Source organism: Coregonus clupeaformis, chromosome 29, assembly GCF_020615455.1.
Source record: "Coregonus clupeaformis isolate EN_2021a chromosome 29, ASM2061545v1, whole genome shotgun sequence".
In the NCBI taxonomy this organism is placed as follows: domain Eukaryota; kingdom Metazoa; phylum Chordata; class Actinopteri; order Salmoniformes; family Salmonidae; genus Coregonus; species Coregonus clupeaformis.
The window spans coordinates 22,804,060-22,824,188 of NC_059220.1; the positions used below are offsets into that span (position 1 = coordinate 22,804,060).

Consider the following 20,129-nt stretch of genomic DNA (forward strand, 5'->3'; position numbering starts at 1 on the left):
CAAAGGTGCTTCAACAAAGTACTGAGTAAAGGGTCTGAATACTTATGTCAATGTAATATTTCATATTTTTATAAATTTGATAACATTTCTAAAAACCTGTTTTTGCTTTATCATTGAGGTATTGTGTGTAGATTGATGAGGAAAACAACCAATTTAATCCATTTTAGAATGAGGCTGTAACATAACAAAATGTGGAAAAAGTCAAGGGCTCTGAATACTTTCCGAATGCACTGTACAGTAAACTCACGCGGTAGACTCCGCTCCACTTTCTTGAATGTCCCCCCCCCCACAAAAAAACAACAACAACTGATATCTCTTAAAATCATTTTATGTGAATTTTTTACAATAATTGCACTGTATCTCAATTTATAAAAATTCAATCTCATACATTCTAATTGAGACGACACTCATTTTTAACACTTCTACTGCTGCTTCTTTTGTTTCTGTATTTTCTTCTGATTGGAGACACTGGTCAAGGCCGTTTCCAAACCATGTAGGGGCATGTTGGGCAGGGAGAGCTTACCCATCTGTGTGGGGTACTTGGTCTTCATCACATTCTTGAATACAGGCTGAGAAATCAGGTGTTTCAGGTGCTTCTTCATGCCCTTCACCATCTTCTGCTGCTGCCTGTCGTCTTCCTCATCCTTCCTCCCCCCTGAAAAAACTAAATGTCACTGATCTATTGATGGAAGTCCCTTTTATGTCTGGGTTTCTCATGAGGCAACCTCCCACTCCTAGATAACTCATTTAATTATGTAGTCTTACCAAGCAAAACATCATCATCAAGATCCACCTCCAGAGCTTCTGCTGCTTGCTTAAACCAAGAGTTGTGCTGCTTCTCTCTGCTATTGTGGAATTCAATCTTCTCTATCTTCCTGGCCATGTTGACTCGCTCCTGTCAAGGCAGACAAAACATTGTACCATATTTCATATTATGAAAAATAAGTAAATATGTGCAGCTCCTAGCTCAGATTGACCATCATGTGATCAAATACAGGTGCCTGGCTAGGTGCCTACCTTGATGGCAGCCATGCACTTGCTCTGTATGGGAAACATGGGAACCTCCTCATCCTTTCCCAGAGCTCTGTAGATTTTCTTGAAGTTCATCATGTCATCTGGCCCAACCAGGAGCAAACTGAGACCCTCTTTGGTGGCTCGTGCTGTCCTACCACTGCGGTGGACATAAGTCTCTGACGTCCTTGGAACCTGGGACACACAAGAATGTTCTTAATTTAAGGAATAACTGTTAGAGACAAAGTATGACAGGAAGCCACCAAAGGTGTCAAAAGGCATACCTGGTAATGAATGACGTGTTGAACATTTGGAATGTCAAGCCCTCTTGCCGCCACATCAGTTGTCAGGAGCACACAGCTGTAAATATCAATGTGTACTATAGTTAAAATAGTTTATGGTACAGATGTATTTGCTGACCCACTCAAGGCTAATCCAATTCATAACTCAAAACCGATATGGATAATAACTAGCCTGCAGCATTTCCATGTACTTTTTCTACGCCTCACCTCTCCCTCTCAGCGAACCTCTCAAGGTTCTTTAGGCGCTGCTTCTGGTGCATGTTGGCATGCAGTGGCAGTGGAGTACGGTCCAAGATGACCAGCAGAGAGTTAAGCCGCTTGATGCAGTCAATACTGTTGGCAAACACCATAGTCCGGCCTGGATACTGGAGCAAGAAGTAGTACAGGAAGAAATCCTTCTCTTCCTTTTCACAGTGTATCCGTCTCTCAGTCAGGGTCTCGACTGTAGCCTCCTTCCGGGTCAGATCAATGACTTTAGGCTTGGACCTGATCCCCACTTTCTCCATAAGGACCTCCAGCTTGCTCCTCTGGTCCACCTTCTTGCCCTTCTTCTGTAGGACACGGGTGGGCAAGCTGTGGGCCATGGTCAGGGTGGCGGAGAACACAAATGTCTGCCTCTTTGGGTTGAACTGGACAGTGTTCAGCATCTCCAGCAGACTTTCCAGCTCAGCAAAATGGCCTCTTTCCACCATGCGGTCTGCTTCGTCAATGACTAGGCACCTATGAAGAAAAAAAAAATGTTTTACTGATGCTTTACAATCATGACTGGTATGAAGCAAAAATGTTACTTTCCAGGCCAGATATGGACAAACATCTGCATTGAACATGCATTATACCAACTATTTAAACACACTACTGATTAAATTGACGCTACCAAAACAAATAGCTTCAGCTCACACCCTGACTTCCTGATTTCTTACTGTTTTTGTTTACTTGTATGTGCTGTGTACGTAATTCAGCTTTTAGTTGCCAAGTACGGCCTACATGTAATGTAATGTCATAAAACTACACTTTTTAAAAATGTATATACCTTAGCTGCCTTAGGTTCACCAGATGTGGATGCCTCTCTTTGATCATCTCCCACAGGCGTCCTGGAGTGGCAATGATGATCTCAGGTCTGCGTTTCAGCATCCTGATCTGTTTCTGCTGAGCCATTCCACCGACCACAATCGCTGTTTTTATACCTGTACACAGGAACAAATCAGTTCAATCTATTCATTTAAATAGGTTTGTGGAATCTCATTCAAATCTGATTCTTGAAAGCCCACACCTACTTCATGAATAGGGTAATCCCAATTTTTTTTATGAATCAGTGGCTTCTCACTGCCTTTAGCACTCACCAGTAAACTTAGCCACAGCATCAATGTGATGTTTCACCTGTACAGCCAGCTCCCTGGTCGGGCAGAGAACCAATCCTAACAATGGCTGTTTCTCACTGACTTTCAGAGTCTCTTCTTCTGCTGTGTTGTCAAATTCAAACTCCATATTCTCAATGACTTTGACGCACCCTATCTGTTCAGAGTCACTCTCATCCTCGTCCTCCTGATATATTTCTTCATCATTCTCCTCCTCCTCAATTGTTTTTTCGTCATCCTCAATTATTTCTTTGTCATCAGCAGCATCTTTGTCTTCCTCTGCTACATCTTCACTCCCCTGCTCTTGAGGATCTTCCTGCTCTGTGGTTTCCTCAGTGACCTCATTGCTGGTGTCAATGGAAATACATGTCTCAGTCTCTACAGATTCCTCCACTGTCGGCAGGTACAGGCTTTCCACCTGTGTTCCTGGCTCAGTCTGGCCATCTGTCGCCCCCTCACTTTCATCTGCTCCCTTCTTCCACTCCAGGATATGATGGATCATGGGGATGCCGAAAGACAGCGTCTTACCACTACCCGTCTCGGCTGCCCCAACAATGTCCATATGGTCTCTGATAGCAGGTGGCAATGCCAGAGCTTGAATGGCCGTGGGTGATCCGAACCCTAGACTGCTCAGTGCCTTCAACACTTGGTCAGGGACAAACAGATCCTTCCACGCTGTCACATCTGAGTTTTGGTCAGAACCAGAGCGTGCCGCGTTGGTCCAATTCTTTGCTTTCTTTTTGGAGAGTTTAGACACTTTGCCTTGAGGGGGTAACTCTGTCTGTGACTCTGGGACTGTCTGCTTTTCTACCTTTCTTTTCTTCCTCTTTTTGCCATCAGTCTTTGTATTGTTTGATTGTGGCTGAGCATCCTCAGGACACATAACAGCATCTTGTAAGACAGTTTCTTCAGGGGCTTTCTCCTCTTCCTCCTTGACCACAATGTTCTCTGAACCATTTTTAAGGTTTTGGACTTTGTCACTCACCTCCTCACTTTTCACTTTACTGTCCGCAGAAATGTCATCCTGTGTGGTTGGATCATTTTGTTGGGTTGTTTTCTTTTTATTCTTCTTCCTAGCTGGTTTTTCAGACGTTTCATTTTCGTAACTACCTCCCTCACATACCTCCTTTTGTTTCCCTCCATCCTTATCTCTCTCACTAGCCTTTCTTTTCTTAGCTTTTTTCTTTTCTTTTCTTTCTTTTCTCTTCTTTTTATATTTGTCTGCTTTAGCTTCTGCTTTAGCTTCTTCCTTGGCAGAGTCTATTAGGCGGTAGTCTGTCAGCTCCTCAAAACAGACCAGTCCCCCCATGCCCTCTTCTGAGAAGAGACTGGGGTCCAGTTCTACTGCTTTCCAGCTGCCCTTCACATGGATCCCCCGTTTGGCTGACTTCGTCCTAGAGAAAGGGCGCATATTTTTCATCTGACTCCCGTTGGGCTTCATTTTCCTATGAATAGATAACAGTTCCATTGTTAATATGATTAAGACTACATTCATGATCAACAGTAAAATGAACAGTTCTGTGTATTCCAATTGGATATTTTGATCTTAGTACAGTACAAGGAGCAAGCTAGATTGTTATAAAAAGTGTCCTTATACCAAAGCGTGTAGCTGAAGTAGCTAGCCATAAGCAAACTAGTTAGCTATGATGACAACAAACGCATCAGTTGTAGCTAGCAGCTATCGGTAGATAAAACCCCTTGGATTTCTGTATTCTAACTGGTACGTGCTATAGCTGATTAAAACAAATGGAATAAAGGGAACTATTCACTATCTAATTCACTGAAAGGTGTAGCCTAGCTAGCCAGTCTGACACATTAGATAGAAAAACATCAGCATGGTAGCTAGCTACTTTATAGCTGTCCACATGAAACACTCCGCACCACAAATGGATTAATATTCAATAAAGTTCCATGAAATATAGCTGCATAAAAAGATTGACAAATAAATATAAAGTACCTTTGACTGTTTACAGGAATTTCCTCTGATAAGAATTAATCACACGACTTGATTGGACTCACGTATGACACGAGGACGCAGCCATGGCACTTGTGATCACGTGGTTTGAAAAACTTTATTAGTAACCATTTAGTTTGAGCAGAGAGCAGTGTTGCTGGAATGTGAGTCTGAGGTGATGAAGACATTAACAAAGCAGATCTTACATATTATCTATGAAAAGGTTATCTATACTGTAACATTAATTGGACTCTAATGTTGGTCATATTTGCGTCATTTTTTAGATAATATGTGATTCATGCCTTTAATTTAAGGACTCAGGCAGGGTTGATATGTTCAGGTTGCTGTCTTTATATTAGGAAGATCACCAAACCAGTTGAATATCTGTTCACCTTTTAATACATACAAATGGAACATATTACATGTACAACACCTCTCCAGACACCAAATGCACGGTACTCATTACAGTCAGTTTTTGGTGGGGTCAATCACTCTGCCCATGAACAGCAAGCTGTTAGTGACCTCATGGTAGATAAAAAAGAAGAAGGGTCGGTTGACGATGAAAGAAGAGGGTAAGGCGTATCCAGTTATGGTGCCTTCTGTGGCAGCGGCTGCAGTGGTGCCTCTCTCATCCACCTCGATCACTGCCTTGTGCAACACCTGTAACCACATTATCATTGCAATAATATGTTATTTGTTATTAATCCACAGTGTGTAATTTAATTGTATATTTCTCAATTGATCCAGATGGAAATTGGTTAAGGCCTGTTAATCCAACTGACCTCTGACACCTTCAGGCCTGGGTCTCTGCTCAACCTAGTGAGGTTAGCGGTGTCATGGAAGATACTGGATATACCCAAATCTTGAAGGATGTTGTGCATGGCGTAGGATTGCGCCATCTTGAATTTGGGCAGTTGAACTTCCAGTTTCCTGTGAAAAAACAGACAACTTTCATACAATACGGAACTCTTACAAAACCTATGCAATTTTGCAATGTTTCATCACAAAATACACTTGACTTTTCTATCTACATTTCTTTCAGGTTTTTGATCCAGCTGAGGAATCTCTCAGCTGTGATCTCGTCATCTATTGTGGTATAATCCAGGCCTTTGTTGGGTAGCAGAATAAGCATTGAAACGCCCTTCCGGTATGGTAGCTTCAGCACCTTGGCGTTCAGAGGAATGTCATCCATTGTGTAGAACTTATCCTCCATACTAAACATCATGGGCACCTGGACAATGTTGTAGTTGTCAATAAAGAAACGTTCATTTTCTGTGTGATTGGGGTTGAAGGGCATCTGCCATTCACCTAAATTCAAAATATGACAAAGCATATTTATTGGGAAGAAAATGTGTTAATGTGGTATTTTAGGCAATGCAATTTAACTTTGAATAAGATATACTGATGGGATGCAATTATGGTAGACCCAAGTCTAAACTAAACGTACTAACTAGTAAAATGTAATGTTTTTTAAGTGATATGGTAGAACTGCTTAAATCAGAGAATTCATGACATAGCTGCTCACCCTGAAAAAAAATGGTGTTGATGAGCATGAGTTTGGTAAGTGGATCCAAGTTAGAGACCACCTCCTTGACTTTGTTACCAGTCTTTCTCATGATGTAGTCATTGATCAGGGCAACGCTAGCTTTTCTATCTGCAAAGTCAACATTTTTGATGTCAGCGTTGAAGAATTTCTTGATCTGGTCACTGTAGTCTCTCTCTACCTCAAACGTTAGCCGGACGAAGAGGGCGGTGCTCTGGTCAAGTTTCAATGATCCATCTTGTGTGATGTTCCCTTGGAGTTGTTGGAAGAGTTCTGGAATTATATCTGGCTGGTTGTCCCGATCTAGGTGGGCCAGGTTGAGCCCCTTCAGTATCTGGTCTCGTGTGGGACCCTGTGCTGCCATGGAGAGGGTGGCAAAAGCTGTGGATATGCTCAGGGGTGAGAAAAATATGTTATTATCATGGTAACCAGCAATCTTCCTGTAGAGATTCATAGCAAAGTCCATGTTCTTGAAGGTCAGGTCTGTGATGTTGGGGCTCCGCTCTTGAGTTTGGTAGACAGGGGTGAGGGTGCAGACATAGGTCAGGAGGAAAAGGAGTTCCACCTTCATCATCATAGTTCTTTGGTGACTTATGTGATCCAACCTGCAATAGTACTTATAAGTCCTATGGGCAAATTGCAAGAGATAGGTTTGGTATCAATTACTAATGCATTGTATCAGGAATCATACACAAAGTAAACTGAGACAGAAACAATTTCAATTGAGTAATTTCAAAAGAAATGTCAGCCAATTTTGTTCGCTATTTAGGGGTTTTCAAAATCACAACTCTCAAATAAGATTGTCACATTTCAACAAAGCAACACTGTGTATCTTATCTAATAGACCTACTGTATATACATATATTATTACAAATAGTTATATACTTCTCAATAACAGACCTACCTTTCAGCTTGGGTATCAGCAAGATATGTCAAAACCCTCCATTTACTATTTGGGGAGACAAAGTGCAAGTGTGCCTTTAGGGTTATCTATTAACTATGGGCTAGGGTTACTCAAACTGTTAAAGTCTGTTATTTTGGTTGATTTAAAAATGAATTTGGTACTAACAATTAAAGTATACACGTTCAAAAGTGGGAATGATTAAACTCAAACAAATTAGGACAAGGATTTAATTAAACAATTCAGCCATGGTTATAGATCAATGAAGCAAGATTCCATAGACTTCAGTAAGAGCAAATATAATTTTATTCCTGGAAAGAAATGTTTTAGATACAGCAAAGGAATGAGAATGATGTAATAACATGGGGATGTGGAGTATAACAAACATCTGATTGTTTAGTGCCTATTGAAGAATGTAAAGAAGTGAAAATTATGCAATCATAAAAAACACAAAGCATTGCGGGATCACAACTGTAGTAACAATTTTGTTCTCTAATAAAACAAGAACACTTTCAAGAATCAAGAAGAGAATGAAATCATGAAATTAGCTGAGAAGTTAACTTTGAGCACATCTCAAACTCTACATGGGATATTACTGTACTGTAGTTCTATTTCTGTAGAGGCAAAAACATTTTTTAGGGGGGGTGTCGTGAAATACATGCTTTGAATTGGCACATCCGAACTGGCAAATTCCATGTAAACACAATAATTATAAATGACATTGTTCACTTTATTACTGTATTAAAAGTGTTTATCTATACATCTTCAAAAAACCAAATCAGTTTGTGAACCATGGTGGTGGCCTGGGTGCTTAATAAAATAGCTGTGGCAAGTCGGATCAGTCCTTTAAAATAACCCACACAACATATTGCTGTTTATATAACATGTTTCTTTTCATTATGCACTAATACAGCTAAAAATGAATTCACCTCACTACTGGATACCAATCTATTCTTTAATTCGTTTTTTGGGGGAAATGGTGACCTCTTACAAGACCCAAGTGAAAGAGAAGGTAAGAGACTATGATGGTCTCTATCAAACCTCTACATGATGGTCTCTATCAAACCTCTACCTCAATCGAACCAGTGGTCCCATGTAGCACTCCCATACTGAAGGCTAGAGGATTATCCTAGGTAATTCCTGGTTTCCTGTCTGTAACACACCTCACCATTGTGCCCATCTACCCCCCACCAAACACACCTCGGCACAGTAGGCGCCATTAAGACCCCTCCCAGAGGTAAATTACAAGCGTAGGAATAAAAAACAACAACACACAAATTAGACAAAGAAGGCGCTGTGGTAGAAAGGCCGTCACAGACTTGAGGCCCTCTTCCTGGCCTCAGCGTCACTTGTGTTAGATGAGACTCGCACTTTATTCTTTGTTGTTATTCTCTTCTCTACAACTTGTCAGCGAACTAGCCAAGAGAGCTGTGTAAACCTTCTGGCCGGCAATAATGTTCACTCATTGGAAGGGTTAGAGAAGGGGATGAGGTTTCCCCGTGATGGGGGTACCAGCCAAGGCAGGTAGTAGTCAACGTAGGCTTCTGCTGGACCTCCCTCCACCTTACTGGCTGCGTTTGGCTTGTGCATCCTCCTCTGTGGCAATCTTCCCGGATCCTGGAAAAGATTAGACAAGGGAGCATTCACTTTTTGGGTTTGAGTCTCAACCTATTAGCTCAATTCAAAGGGTAGTACTCAAAATATTACTGTATGTACTCATTTCCCCCATACCTGTGCTTTCTGTAGGTTGTTGAGGTGAAGTGGGCTTAGCCAGCTGTTGGGACTGTCTACATGGTAAACAGAGTGGATTTACAGGTTAGCGTTGCCCAGTCTAGGTATTTTTTATAACCACACACACAGCCATGCACACATGGACACAAACAGAAGAATATTCCAGAGGGTACAGCACTCACCTGTCAAAGTAGGCTTGTCTCCTCCTTCGCAGTTCCTCGGCTGAGAGTTTCTCACTCTGAGGTGTTCCTACTGCAGTACTCCCTGGTGCCTGGTCTGACGATGTTGTCTTGGCAATAAGCCCCCCTTTCGGCATTGAATTATCGCTCATTACTGGCCCTAGGCAGACAAAGACAAAATGACAGATATCAGTGTCAAGATACTTTTTTAAAAATCATATTGTCACACATGGTGCAAAATGCATAATGACTGTGTTAGTAGTCTGTTCATTTATACAGTTCTAAATCAGGAAATGTATCATGAATCGATTTAGTGTGTGATATTCTGGGTGATTTTTAACTGTTGCTTACCCAATACAGCCTTACCCTGCATGCTGAGCTGTATGGCCCTGCGAAGGTCAGCCTCTTCATCTTCCACCTCCATGTCCTGTCTACTCAGGGCCAGGGCCTTCCTCAGCTCCTCCTCATCCTCTTCCACCACACCCTCTTCCATGCCAGGGCCTGTCTCCAGCACACTACCCTGCCCTGATGATCTGCTGCTCAGGGTGAAAAGCATTGTGGGGGTTCATTCTCTCCCCTTAGAAAATACAAATGACTCTAGATGTTTAAGTTCGAGATGTTACATCAATCTGACAGTATGGGTGAATGGTGGTCATTTGTGATCTGGAGCCTACTCTCTGTAGGCCTACTCTTTCTCTCTTACCCCATGCCACTACTCGACTGAGCCTTGTCCTCTCCAATCAGCTTTGGTCTCTCTTGCTGCTGCACCTTCATGATCCCCAGTATCTGCTCTGCTTCACACTCTGGGAGATTTCCTCGGATCACAAATATGGAATACCCTGCAAAAAGACAGGCCTTCTTTGACCAACTAGCAAATCTGAGAAATCAACAGCACAAAAATTTAAACAAAATCACATATGTCAGGTTGTTTTACCTTCTTGTTGTAACTGTGCAAGGAAGAGAGCTAAGTATGTGTCTGATATCAGCTCTGGTCCAGTCAATAATGAATTCAAATTAAACCACTGCAATGACATATAGGGTTAAATCAAGAGGCTATATCATCTGTCCCAGACGGCTGAAGTTATATAAATTATTAAATTATATAAATTATACAAGTTTTTTAAAATCACAATTTATACCTGTTGCCCAAGTTTTCGTATTGTAAACCAGTGCTCCTTGTAGTTGCATATAAATGCCTTTTCATTTCTGAAACATGAGGACATTATTTCAATTGATGTGCCAAGAGGATATAGACCATCCAATACATTTGTAAGTAAAATTTCAAGGCAGGAACTTGAAGATTTGTATCACATCCAGTGTGATTTTTACATTGGGTTTATCATAAGCCTCTGGTACTCTCGACTGTTGAAGAGGGTCAGCTCCAAACCCCACACTGATAACGCATTGCTGATAACCTGATGGAGAAAATCACAGAATAGTGTTATCATGAGGTAATCTTGATATGCTGTTTATTTGTTTTATAGTTCTACTTTTTCATCCCTCAACCCCAATTATTATGATTATTATGTGTTCATTGGTTGCACTAATTCCACTGTTTATTTACATAACCTGGGGTACGTTCAGTTCGGTTCAGCGTTTGCTATGTTGAGTGACAGTTTGTACTGAACAACACGTTTCCCCAAAACGGTGGGCACCGTTCTTCAACAGCCTTTGTGGTACATTTGCTCCCATTTGATGGGTGTGGCTTGATCAATATGGGTGTGAAACCATTTGAAATTGCAAAACGTCGTGCAGAACACCATGCACAATCTTCCTCTGGGCCACCATAATTCTTCAACTGGTCGTTCAGTACAGTACCGTTTCCGTTGAATTAAACGTTGAACACCACACCCCTGGTTCAAGCATTCATTATGTAACCCTGAAGAAGGCACTGAATGCAGAACCGTTTGCGACTTTCTTTTTATATAGTGTTATCATAAGGATCAGGATACATTACTTATCAGATACATTTTTCATATATTTCAACTTATAATGCATGAGTTGGCTTTCTTACTCACTTGTATAGAAAAGAAACCACTGTCATCCATGTTACCAGATGGTTGCTGCAAATACATAAAAATTAAGAGCATTAGCTCACATTCTAAAAGCCAATAATAAACAACTGCATTATGTATCATAACAAGTCCAAGACCCCTCCCTTACCTGTAAAAACGTTCTGTACTCCTCACTACCCATACCACCCTCCGCCATCCTCATCCTTTCCTCCTCATCCAGTTGATGGGCAATGGACGATAGGTCAACGGGGGTAAAATACTCGCCTTGCAGAAGGTTGTTAAGACAATGCTGAGCACACAGGGAGCCCTCTTGCTGTAAATAAGAATACATGCATAAATCAAACTTGTACCAGGCACTGCTAGAAAATGTGTCAACAGCAGCTACTTAGCTGGCTAGTTAGCTAGCTACAACGTACAAATAATTCGCACATTATTACCAGTTAAAAGTCGGTAACGTTAGTTGGCTAGTTATATAGGTAGGTTACACGATCTTCACATTTGACAACATATGTTAACTAGAAACTGGGACAAATATAACTTATCAGCTAGCTAGCTATCAATAGCAATCGGTCTGGTAATAAGGCAAATCCCTCCAGCTACTTCAGATGTACTTTTGCGCAATTTAGCTAGCAAGCTAGTTTAAAACGAGCAGAATACACATTATGTGAACTTAATAATCGAAAGAAAACAGACAAGCTTACTTTCTCATGAAAGATAGACTCCATGTTTAAATGTACTGCTAAACATTACACTCTGACCTTCGACCATGCTGTGTTCAGGACGGAACAGCCAATCAGCTCTCAGTATTCGTTTGTTATTGTTTACACTAGCGAGATAGATTGTTGCGATACAGATAGCTATGAAGTAACACGAATATATATAACAAGACACGTCTTAGTGTAAAATCAGATAAATTAATACTACCTGTGTATTATATCTAGTTAGCATTTATTTAAATAAAAATGTTTGAGGCGAGGTCAGAGATATTAGAGAAAGGCAATGAATGGAGATAAGACCCCATTCAAAAGACTGTCTTTCAATAGCGTTCACGTTGTCATACTGCGTCACGCGGTTGCTAAACTAATCGTCATGCAATCCCCTTCTCAGAGTCAGGTTATTAGTCGATAAACCTGCCTATTTTCCTCGAAATTATGTAATGTCACGATTCTAATGCTATACGATATTACAGAAAATAAGTTAATTATCTCACATCTCGGGAAATATTTGTAATGTTGTACTTCTTGTTCACGAAATTCATGCTAATGTTGGGTTTTTGAGCTAGCACCCAATTGACTCCCATTCACTCCTTGAAGGAGTGCTCTCCTTGTCCCAGAATCGCCCAAACTGCACCACATAGATGACACATGGGCAACGTTCACAATTGGCGTTAATATGATTCCAATGGCGTTTCCCATCTCCTCAAAAGTATCTCTGGCCAGGTCGAGGACCAAAAAGAACTCCAGAGCCAGAACGTCTCCCTGGCAACAACAGTTTTACGGCATATGGAATATGGTGGAAGGTGGAAGAACGTTAAACGGACAGGACCTCAGTAAGGTATGGTATATTTATGCTCTAAATGAAATTTGTATAGATTACACCAATGACTGTATATATGAAGGATTACACGCGTATTTAATTGTCACGTTCCATTTCATAATTTACTGAAGATATGGTTTCACACTCATATTTGAAAGGTGTTTTACTTGGTGGGCGCTCTACGCACCCCTCGCTAGCTTGCTAGCTAACTGCTGGCCACATTTGCTAGTTAACTAATGTTGCAATAACTATTTTGGTGGGCGTCACGTTAGATAGCTAGTTAGTAAAGATACGCTACATGACCAAAAGTATGTGGACACCTGCACCCTGAAGAAGGCACAGTGATGCTGAAACGTTGGTGTGTTTTTACCCAATACATTACTGGGAGGTTATACATATGGAGTGTGCGACTCTTTGGTTTTATAGCTTACAGTTTATTCACCGTTAGTCAGCACCTCTACACTAAATCATTTTCTCTGGGTGTGCGCCAGCTCATGCTTTTTATTAGACACCTGCTCATCGAACATCTCATTCCAAAATAATGGGCATTAATATGGATTTGGTCCCCCCCCTTTGCTGCTATAACAGTCTCCACTCTTCTAGGAAGGCTTTCCACTAGATGTTGGAACATTTCTGTGGGGACTTGCTTCCATTCTGCCACAAGAACATTAGTGAGGTCGGGCACTGATGTTGGGCGATTAGGCCTGGCTCACAGTCTGCGTTCCAATTCATCCCAAAGGTGTTCGATGGGGTTGAGGTCAGGGCTCTGTGCAGGCCAGTCAAGTTCTTCCACACCAATCTCGACAAACCATTTCTGTATGGACCTCGCTTTGTGCACGGGGTCATTATCATGCTGAAACAGGAAAGGGCCTTTCCCGAACTGTTGCCAAAAAGTTGGAAGCACAGAATCGTCTAGAATGTCATTGTATGCTGTAGCGTTAATATTTCCCTTCACCGGAACTAAGAGGCCTAGCCATGAAAAACAGCCTGTTATGATGAGTTTCTGGTATTGAGAAGTTCAAGATGCAAGAATTTACTTAGACATTCTGTGGAGATTTTATACCAAGTATTTATTGGATCACGAGCCGTGAGTTCATCTAACAAACGGACATAGCTCTGCCCTTTGTCATTTGAACTGCCCCTACACACAAATCTCGACTCCTTTATACTCTTGGTTATCCTTCCTTTCACATACATCTGGCAACCATCATAGGCACTCCCTTTCTCTGTTGTTATTACCCTTTGCCCCAGGTCATTATATCCTTTCCATCAATCATACTACCATAAACATCACTAATCTCCTTTGACATAAGGAATGTAGACTTCATGGCCCCAAACCAATTATCTCGTAACTCTACCTCGGTCCTCACAATACTATGAAATGACATCATTACACAGCCCCAGACCATTATTCCTCCTCCACCAACCTTTACAGTTTGCACTATGCATTGGGGCAGGTAGCGTTCTCCTGGCATCCGCCAAACCCAGATTTGTCCGTCGGACTGCCAGATGGTGATGCGTGATTCATCACTCCAGAGAACGCGTTTCACTGCTCCGGAGTCCAATGGTGGCAAGCTTTACACCAGTCCAGCCGACGCTTGGCACTGCGCAAGGTGATCTTAGGCTTGTGTGCGGCTGCTCAGCCATGGAAATCCATTTCATGAAGCTCCAGACGAACAGTTATTGTGCTGACATTGCTCCGAGAGGCAGTTTGGAACTCGGTAGTAACTGTTGCAACCGAGGACAGACATTTTTATGCACAACGCGCTTCAGCACTTGGTGGTCCCGTTTTGTGAGCTTGTGTGGCCTAACAATTCGCGGCTGAACTGTTGTTACTCTTAGAGGTTTCCACTTCACAATAACAGCACTTACAGTTGACTGGGGCAGCTCTAGCAGGGCAGAAATTTGACGAACTGACTTGTTGGAAAGGTGGCATCCTATGACGATGCCACGTTGAAAGTAAAGCCAGTCTACTGCCAATGTTTGTCTATGGAGGTTGCATGGCTGTGTGCACAATTTTTATACACCTGTCAGCAACGGATGTGGCTGAAATAGCCTAATCCACTCATTTGAAGGGGTGTCCACATACGTTTGTGTATATATATATGTATGTCTGGTAATTGAATTGTGTTCACACAGCTAGCTAGTGAAGATGTTCTTATTGCTAGTTAGGTACGTTGTCACACAGCAATTGAGAATATTTGTTGTCAGGATCTGTGTTACTGTAGCTAGCTAGCTAACGTTAACTAATGTTATAGTTATCTGCTTGAGTGTGGTTTTTGGGTGCATGATGTCGAGGTTTGCTTCTGCACCAATGTAACTTAGCTAGCGTGAGTCTCCCGGTGTGTGTGTGTGTGCCTGTTAGCGTGAAATACACTATGATCCCTTATTGATATCACTTGCTAAATCCACTTAAATCAGTGTAGATGAAGGGGAGGAGAGGGTTTAAATAAGGATTTTAAAGCCTTGAGACAATTGAGACATGGATTGTGTATGTGTGCCATTAAGAGGCTGAATGGGCAAGACAAAATATTTAAGTGTCTTTGAACGAGGTATGGTAGTAGGTGCCAGGCACACTGGTTTGTGTCAAGAACTGCAACGCTGCTGGGTTTTTCAAGCTCAACAGTTTCCTGTGTGCATCAAGAATGGTCCACCACCCAAAGGACATCCAGCCAACTTGACACAACTGTGGGTAGCATTTGGAGTCAACATGGGCCAGCATCCCTGTGGAATGCTTTCGACACCTTGCCCCGACGAATTGAGGCAGTTCAATATTGGCAGCTGTCCTTAATGTTTTGTACACTCAGTATGTAATAAATAAATAAATATGTGTGTGTGTGTGTGTGTATGTATGTATGTATGTGTATATATATATATATATATATATATATATATATATACATACACACACACACACACACACACACTACCATTCAAAAGTTTGGACACCTACTCATTCAAGGGTTTTTCTTTATTTTTACTATTTTTTACATTGTATAATAATAGTGAAGACATCAACACTATGAAATGACACATGGAATCATGTAGTAACCAAAGAAGTGTTAAAAATATCAAAATATATTTTATATTTGAGATTCTTCAAATAGACACCCTTTGCCTTGATGACAGCTTTGCACACTCTTGGCATTCTCTCACCCAGCTTCATGAGGTGGTCACCTGTAATGCATTTCAATTAACAGGTGTGCCTTGTTAAAAGTTAATTTGTGGAATTTCTTTCCTTCTTAATGCGTTTGAGCCAATCAGTTGTGTTGTGACAAGGTAGGGGGGTATACAGAAGATAGCCCTATTTGGTAAAATGGACTAGGTCTTTTATGTCAAGAACAGCTCAAATAAGCAAAGAGAAACGACAGTCCATCATTACTTTAAGACATGAAGGTCAGTCAATATGAACAATTTCAAGAACTTTGAAAGTTTCTTAAAGTGCAGTCGCAAAAACCATCAAGCGCTATGATGAAACTGGCTCTCATGAAGACCACCACAGGAATGGAAGACTCAGAGTTACCTCTGCTGCATAGGATAAGTTCGTTAGAGTTACCAGCCTCAGAAATTGTAGCCCAAATAAATGCTTCACAGAGTTAAAGTCACAGACACATCTCAACATCAACTGTTCAGAAGGGACTGTGTGAATCAGGCCTTCATGGTCGAATTGCTGCAAAGAAACCACTACTAAAGGACACCAATAAGAAGAAGAGACTTGCTTGGGACAAGAAACACGAGCAATGGACATTAGACCGGTGGAAATGTGTCGTTTGGTCTGGAGTCCAAATTGGAAATATTTGGTTCCAACCGCCGTGTCTTTGTGAGATGCGGTGTGGTTGAACGGATGATCTCCGCATGTGTATTTCCCACCGTAAAGCATGGAGGAGGAGGTGTTATGGTGTGGGGGTGCTTTGCTGGTGACACTGTCTGTGATTTATTTAGAATTCAAGGCACACTTAACCAGCATGGCTACCACAGCATTCTGCAGCAATACGCCATCCCATCTGGTTTGGGCTTAGTGGGACTATCATTTGTTTTTGAACAGGACAATGACCCAACACACCTCCAGGCTGTGTAAGGGCTATTTGACCAAGAAGGAGAGTGATGGAGTGCATCAGCAGATGACCTGGCCTCCACAATCCCCCGACCTCAACCCAATTGAGATGGTTTGGGATGAGTGCTTAGCATATGTGGGAACTCCTTCAAGACTGTTGGAAAAGTATTCCAGGTGAAGCTGGTTGAAAGAATGCCAAGAGTGTGCAAAGCTGTCATCAAGGCAAAGGGTGGCTATTTGAAGAGTCTCAAATATAAGATATATTTTGATTTAACACTTTTTTAGGTTATTACATGATTCCATATGTGTAATTTCATAGTTTTGATGTTTTCACTATTATTCTACAATGTAGAAAATAGTAAAAATGAGTAGGTGTGTCCAAACCTTTGACTGGTACTGTGTGTGTGTGTGTGTGTGTGTGTGTGTGTATGTGTATATATATATATATATATATATATATATATATATATATATATATATATATATATATATGTGATGTCACGAGAGGCTGTGTCCTGGAGGGACGTTACATCCCCTGAGGTGGCTGCAAACCCAGACAGCTATGGCTCCATCTGCTGGTATGGTCGGGAACTCCACCCTCTATGGCCAATCTTCCCACGCAGCTGAAACAAATGAGGAGCTGATGAGCTGAAGGTTTGGGAGGGGAAGAGACACAGTCTCCAACCTGGGCTCTCTGGAGGACAAGAGTGCTGCACGTCCACTTCCATGAGGAATATAAGGATTTGGAGATACTTACCTTTGGGAAATACTCACCTTTGGATATATGCACCTGTGGAAATACGTGAGAGACATTTGGAAGGACTTTTTGCTGGGTTGGCCACTAGCTGCAACGTGGACTACAGTAAGGCTGGGGAAAAGTTATCTGAGCGAGTGAGAATTATGATTTTGGATGTGGAAGAGACATCCCTGAACTGTTAATCCTTAAAGAGCCACAAGAGAACAGAATTTGGTTATATTTTCGTTAATTTCCCAAGACCTATAATAAAATCCTTGTTTTGTTTGAACCTTGTCTCCTTGCACTACTTGAGCAATCCCGCTGAAAGCTGTGTAGCCTCTCGTGACGTCACAGATGGTGGAGAATACGGGCACGCTCAAGCGTTAATAGTGCATGTCAGAGGAGGATACCGAAGGTTTGATCACCCAGTTTTCCAAGTTGGCCGTAGGCTCCCCGCCGACTGAAATGGAGGACATATTGAAAGCCCTTGTTGCTGGCCAGCAAGCCCAGATGCAAGCAAACGTGGCTCTCTTGGAGGAGCAAAAGAAAGCCAACCTTCTGAAGGCAGAGGAATTGCAGTTGCAGAGACAGAGGGTGGTCCAAAATACCCGCCCAATAAAGGCAAGTGACTTTATATCTAAGAAATGAGCTACCGATGACATTGAGGCATACCTGCATGCATTTGAGGCCACGGCCACTAGGGAAGCCTGGCCCAAGCAACAGTGGGTTGGTCTGTTAGCCCCTTTCTAACCGGGGAATCGCTGAATGCTGTCCGGGACCTGGGCCCTGACCAGGTTACTGACTATGATGCCCTGAAGTCTGAGATCCTCAGCAGATATGGACTCACAAAGTTTGGTATGGCCCAGCGCTTTCACAGCTGGACCTTCCAACCAGACCAACCTCCTCGGGCGCAGATGCATGAACTTGTCCGAATCGCAAGGAAATGGCTGGATCCGCAGAGGAATACAGCAGCGGCGGTGGTGGAGGCCGTTGTGGTGGATCGTTACCTCACGCGCCCTGCCTTATGAGGCAAAACGGTTCATCAGTCAACAGGCCTTGACCACGGCTGATCTGACCGTGGAAGCTGTGGAAAAGTACCAGGCCACAGCGGAGATGCTGAATGCTTCCCGAAAAGACCCCAGGAGGGCGGCCCCACCACAAATGGGAAGAACCCGTCCAAAGGACCCCAAGGTCTCGAACCCAGCCACGTCAGGACTTATCCCGGCTCCAGGGGGAGCCAGAAACCAGGCGGGTCCAAGAAGAGTACACCAGGAGGGGGAAACTCGACAGTGTTACCGGTGTGGGGAGATGGGACATATCTCCTGGCTGTGTGGGAAACCAGCCGATGAACCTATGCCCACTGCGGAGTCCTCCAGCTCAGCACCCACACACCGTTTTGCCTCGCTCTTGGGAGTCGTAGATGGCGGCCCCGATCGACCCCCCCACCTGCCCGGTAACTGTGAATCACCATGATGTGGAGGCCTTACTGGATTCTGGTAGCCGGGCCACCCTGGTGCGTAAGGATTTGGTGGGCCCAACGTGTCTGACCCCGGGGAAAGTCCTCCCAGTTTCCTGTGTCCATGGGGACACCAGAGAATACCCCATTACTGAACTTACAATGACCAGCACACGGGGAACCATACACACGACGGCGGGGGTGGTTGATTCCCTCCCCGTCCCTGTCCTAATTGGACGAGACTGCCCAGCCTTTTACCCACTCTGGAGAGAGTCTCAGGAGAGGATAACCCGAGTACCTCGGAAACGGAGAGGCAAGACTCATCCTGGGAAGGCTCCGGTGCAATCCTCCGAATTACTCACTCCCGCCCGGGCTCTGATAGGGATGGCAGGTGCCCAGACCGACACAGAGACGGAGCTACAGAATCTGGACAAAGAACTGTCTGGTCTGGAAGGGGACCGCTGAGAGGTATCGTTTGTTAAAGCAACAGTTAGACATGAAGACAGAAGAGTTAGATATCCTCCAGGCTAAACTCCAACAGAGCTCCTTCCATAAGCAACAGGAGGAGCTGGAGAGGCTGCGCAGGACCATCGAGGAGTGTGAGGAGACCCTGCGCAGTAGTAAGGAGGTCCAGAAGAAGGCAGAGGAGAAGTACAAGGTGTTGGAGAACAAGATGAAGAATGCGGAGGCAGAGAGAGAGAAGGAACTGAAAGCTGCTCAACAGAAGCTAAACTCTGCTAAAACCAAGGCTGATGCGTTCAGTAAGAAACTCAGGGAGAGACAACAGGAGGCTGAGTCCCTGGTCCTAGAGGTGGAGGAGTTGAAGAGAGAGCAGGCTGGCAAGCACCACGGCAATGCGGACGCCCTCTCCCGGCGTGATGCCTTCTTCGCTGCCTTTACCCCGACGAGGACGTCGGTCCCGAGGAGGGGGATGTGTGATGTCACGAGAGGCTGTGTCCTGGAGGGACGTTACATCCCCCTGAGGTGGCTGCAAATTCAGACAGCTATGGCTCCATCTGCTGGTATGGTCGGGAACTCCACCCCTCTATGGCCAATCTTCCCACGCAGCTGAAACAAATGAGGAGCTGATGAGCTGAAGGTTTGGGAAGGGAAGAGACACAGTCTCCAACCTGGGCTCTCTGGAGGACAAGAGTGCTGCACGTCCACTTCCATGAGGAATATAAGGATTTGGAGATACTTACCTTTGGGAAATACTCACCTTTGGATATATGCACCTGTGGAAATACGTGAGAGACATTTGGAAGGACTTTTTGCTGGGTTGGCCACTAGCTGCAACGTGGACTACAGTAAGGCTGGGGAAAAGTTATCTGAGCGAGTGAGAATTATGATTTTGGA

General features: G+C 43.2%; 3 protein-coding genes and 1 pseudogene across 6 annotated transcripts; 1 reads left to right on the top strand and 3 right to left on the bottom strand.

The window, feature by feature from the left end:
* Positions 1-310: 310 nt before the first annotated feature.
* On the bottom strand, positions 311-4,916 carry ddx24 (DEAD (Asp-Glu-Ala-Asp) box helicase 24). The gene is made up of 8 exons (XM_041855088.2): positions 4,626-4,916; positions 2,654-4,113; positions 2,344-2,497; positions 1,521-2,033; positions 1,296-1,371; positions 1,018-1,206; positions 766-895; positions 311-655 (listed from the first exon to the last, which is right to left on the bottom strand). The coding sequence occupies exons 2-8, from the start codon at positions 4,107-4,109 to the stop codon at positions 423-425; spliced, it is 2,751 nt and encodes a 916-aa protein (XP_041711022.2). The 5' UTR covers positions 4,110-4,113; positions 4,626-4,916; the 3' UTR covers positions 311-422.
* Positions 4,917-5,003: 87 nt separating this feature from the next.
* Positions 5,004-7,161, bottom strand: serpina10b (serpin peptidase inhibitor, clade A (alpha-1 antiproteinase, antitrypsin), member 10b). The gene is made up of 5 exons (XM_041855089.1): positions 7,070-7,161; positions 6,148-6,791; positions 5,654-5,930; positions 5,405-5,552; positions 5,004-5,282 (listed from the first exon to the last, which is right to left on the bottom strand). The coding sequence occupies exons 2-5, from the start codon at positions 6,740-6,742 to the stop codon at positions 5,091-5,093; spliced, it is 1,212 nt and encodes a 403-aa protein (XP_041711023.1). The 5' UTR covers positions 6,743-6,791; positions 7,070-7,161; the 3' UTR covers positions 5,004-5,090.
* Positions 7,162-7,354: 193 nt separating this feature from the next.
* On the bottom strand, positions 7,355-11,957 carry atxn3 (ataxin 3). Of its 4 annotated transcripts, none has more exons than XM_041855091.2 (11): positions 11,693-11,866; positions 11,140-11,304; positions 10,995-11,039; positions 10,306-10,391; positions 10,116-10,182; positions 9,911-9,998; positions 9,680-9,815; positions 9,343-9,512; positions 8,980-9,136; positions 8,798-8,853; positions 7,355-8,683 (listed from the first exon to the last, which is right to left on the bottom strand). In XM_041855091.2, exons 1-11 carry the CDS (start codon positions 11,714-11,716, stop codon positions 8,631-8,633), a joined length of 1,047 nt encoding a protein of 348 aa, XP_041711025.1. In that variant the 5' UTR covers positions 11,717-11,866; the 3' UTR covers positions 7,355-8,630. The 4 variants fall into 4 exon arrangements, with proteins under 4 accessions (XP_041711025.1, XP_041711024.1, XP_041711027.1 ...); XM_041855090.2 differs by having other exon boundaries at positions 9,328-9,512; positions 11,693-11,865; XM_041855092.2 differs by lacking the exons at positions 7,355-8,683; positions 8,798-8,853 and having other exon boundaries at positions 8,976-9,136; positions 9,328-9,512; positions 11,693-11,957.
* Positions 11,958-12,266: 309 nt separating this feature from the next.
* Positions 12,267-20,129, top strand: part of LOC121544877 — a 39,226-nt pseudogene continuing 31,363 nt past the window's right edge.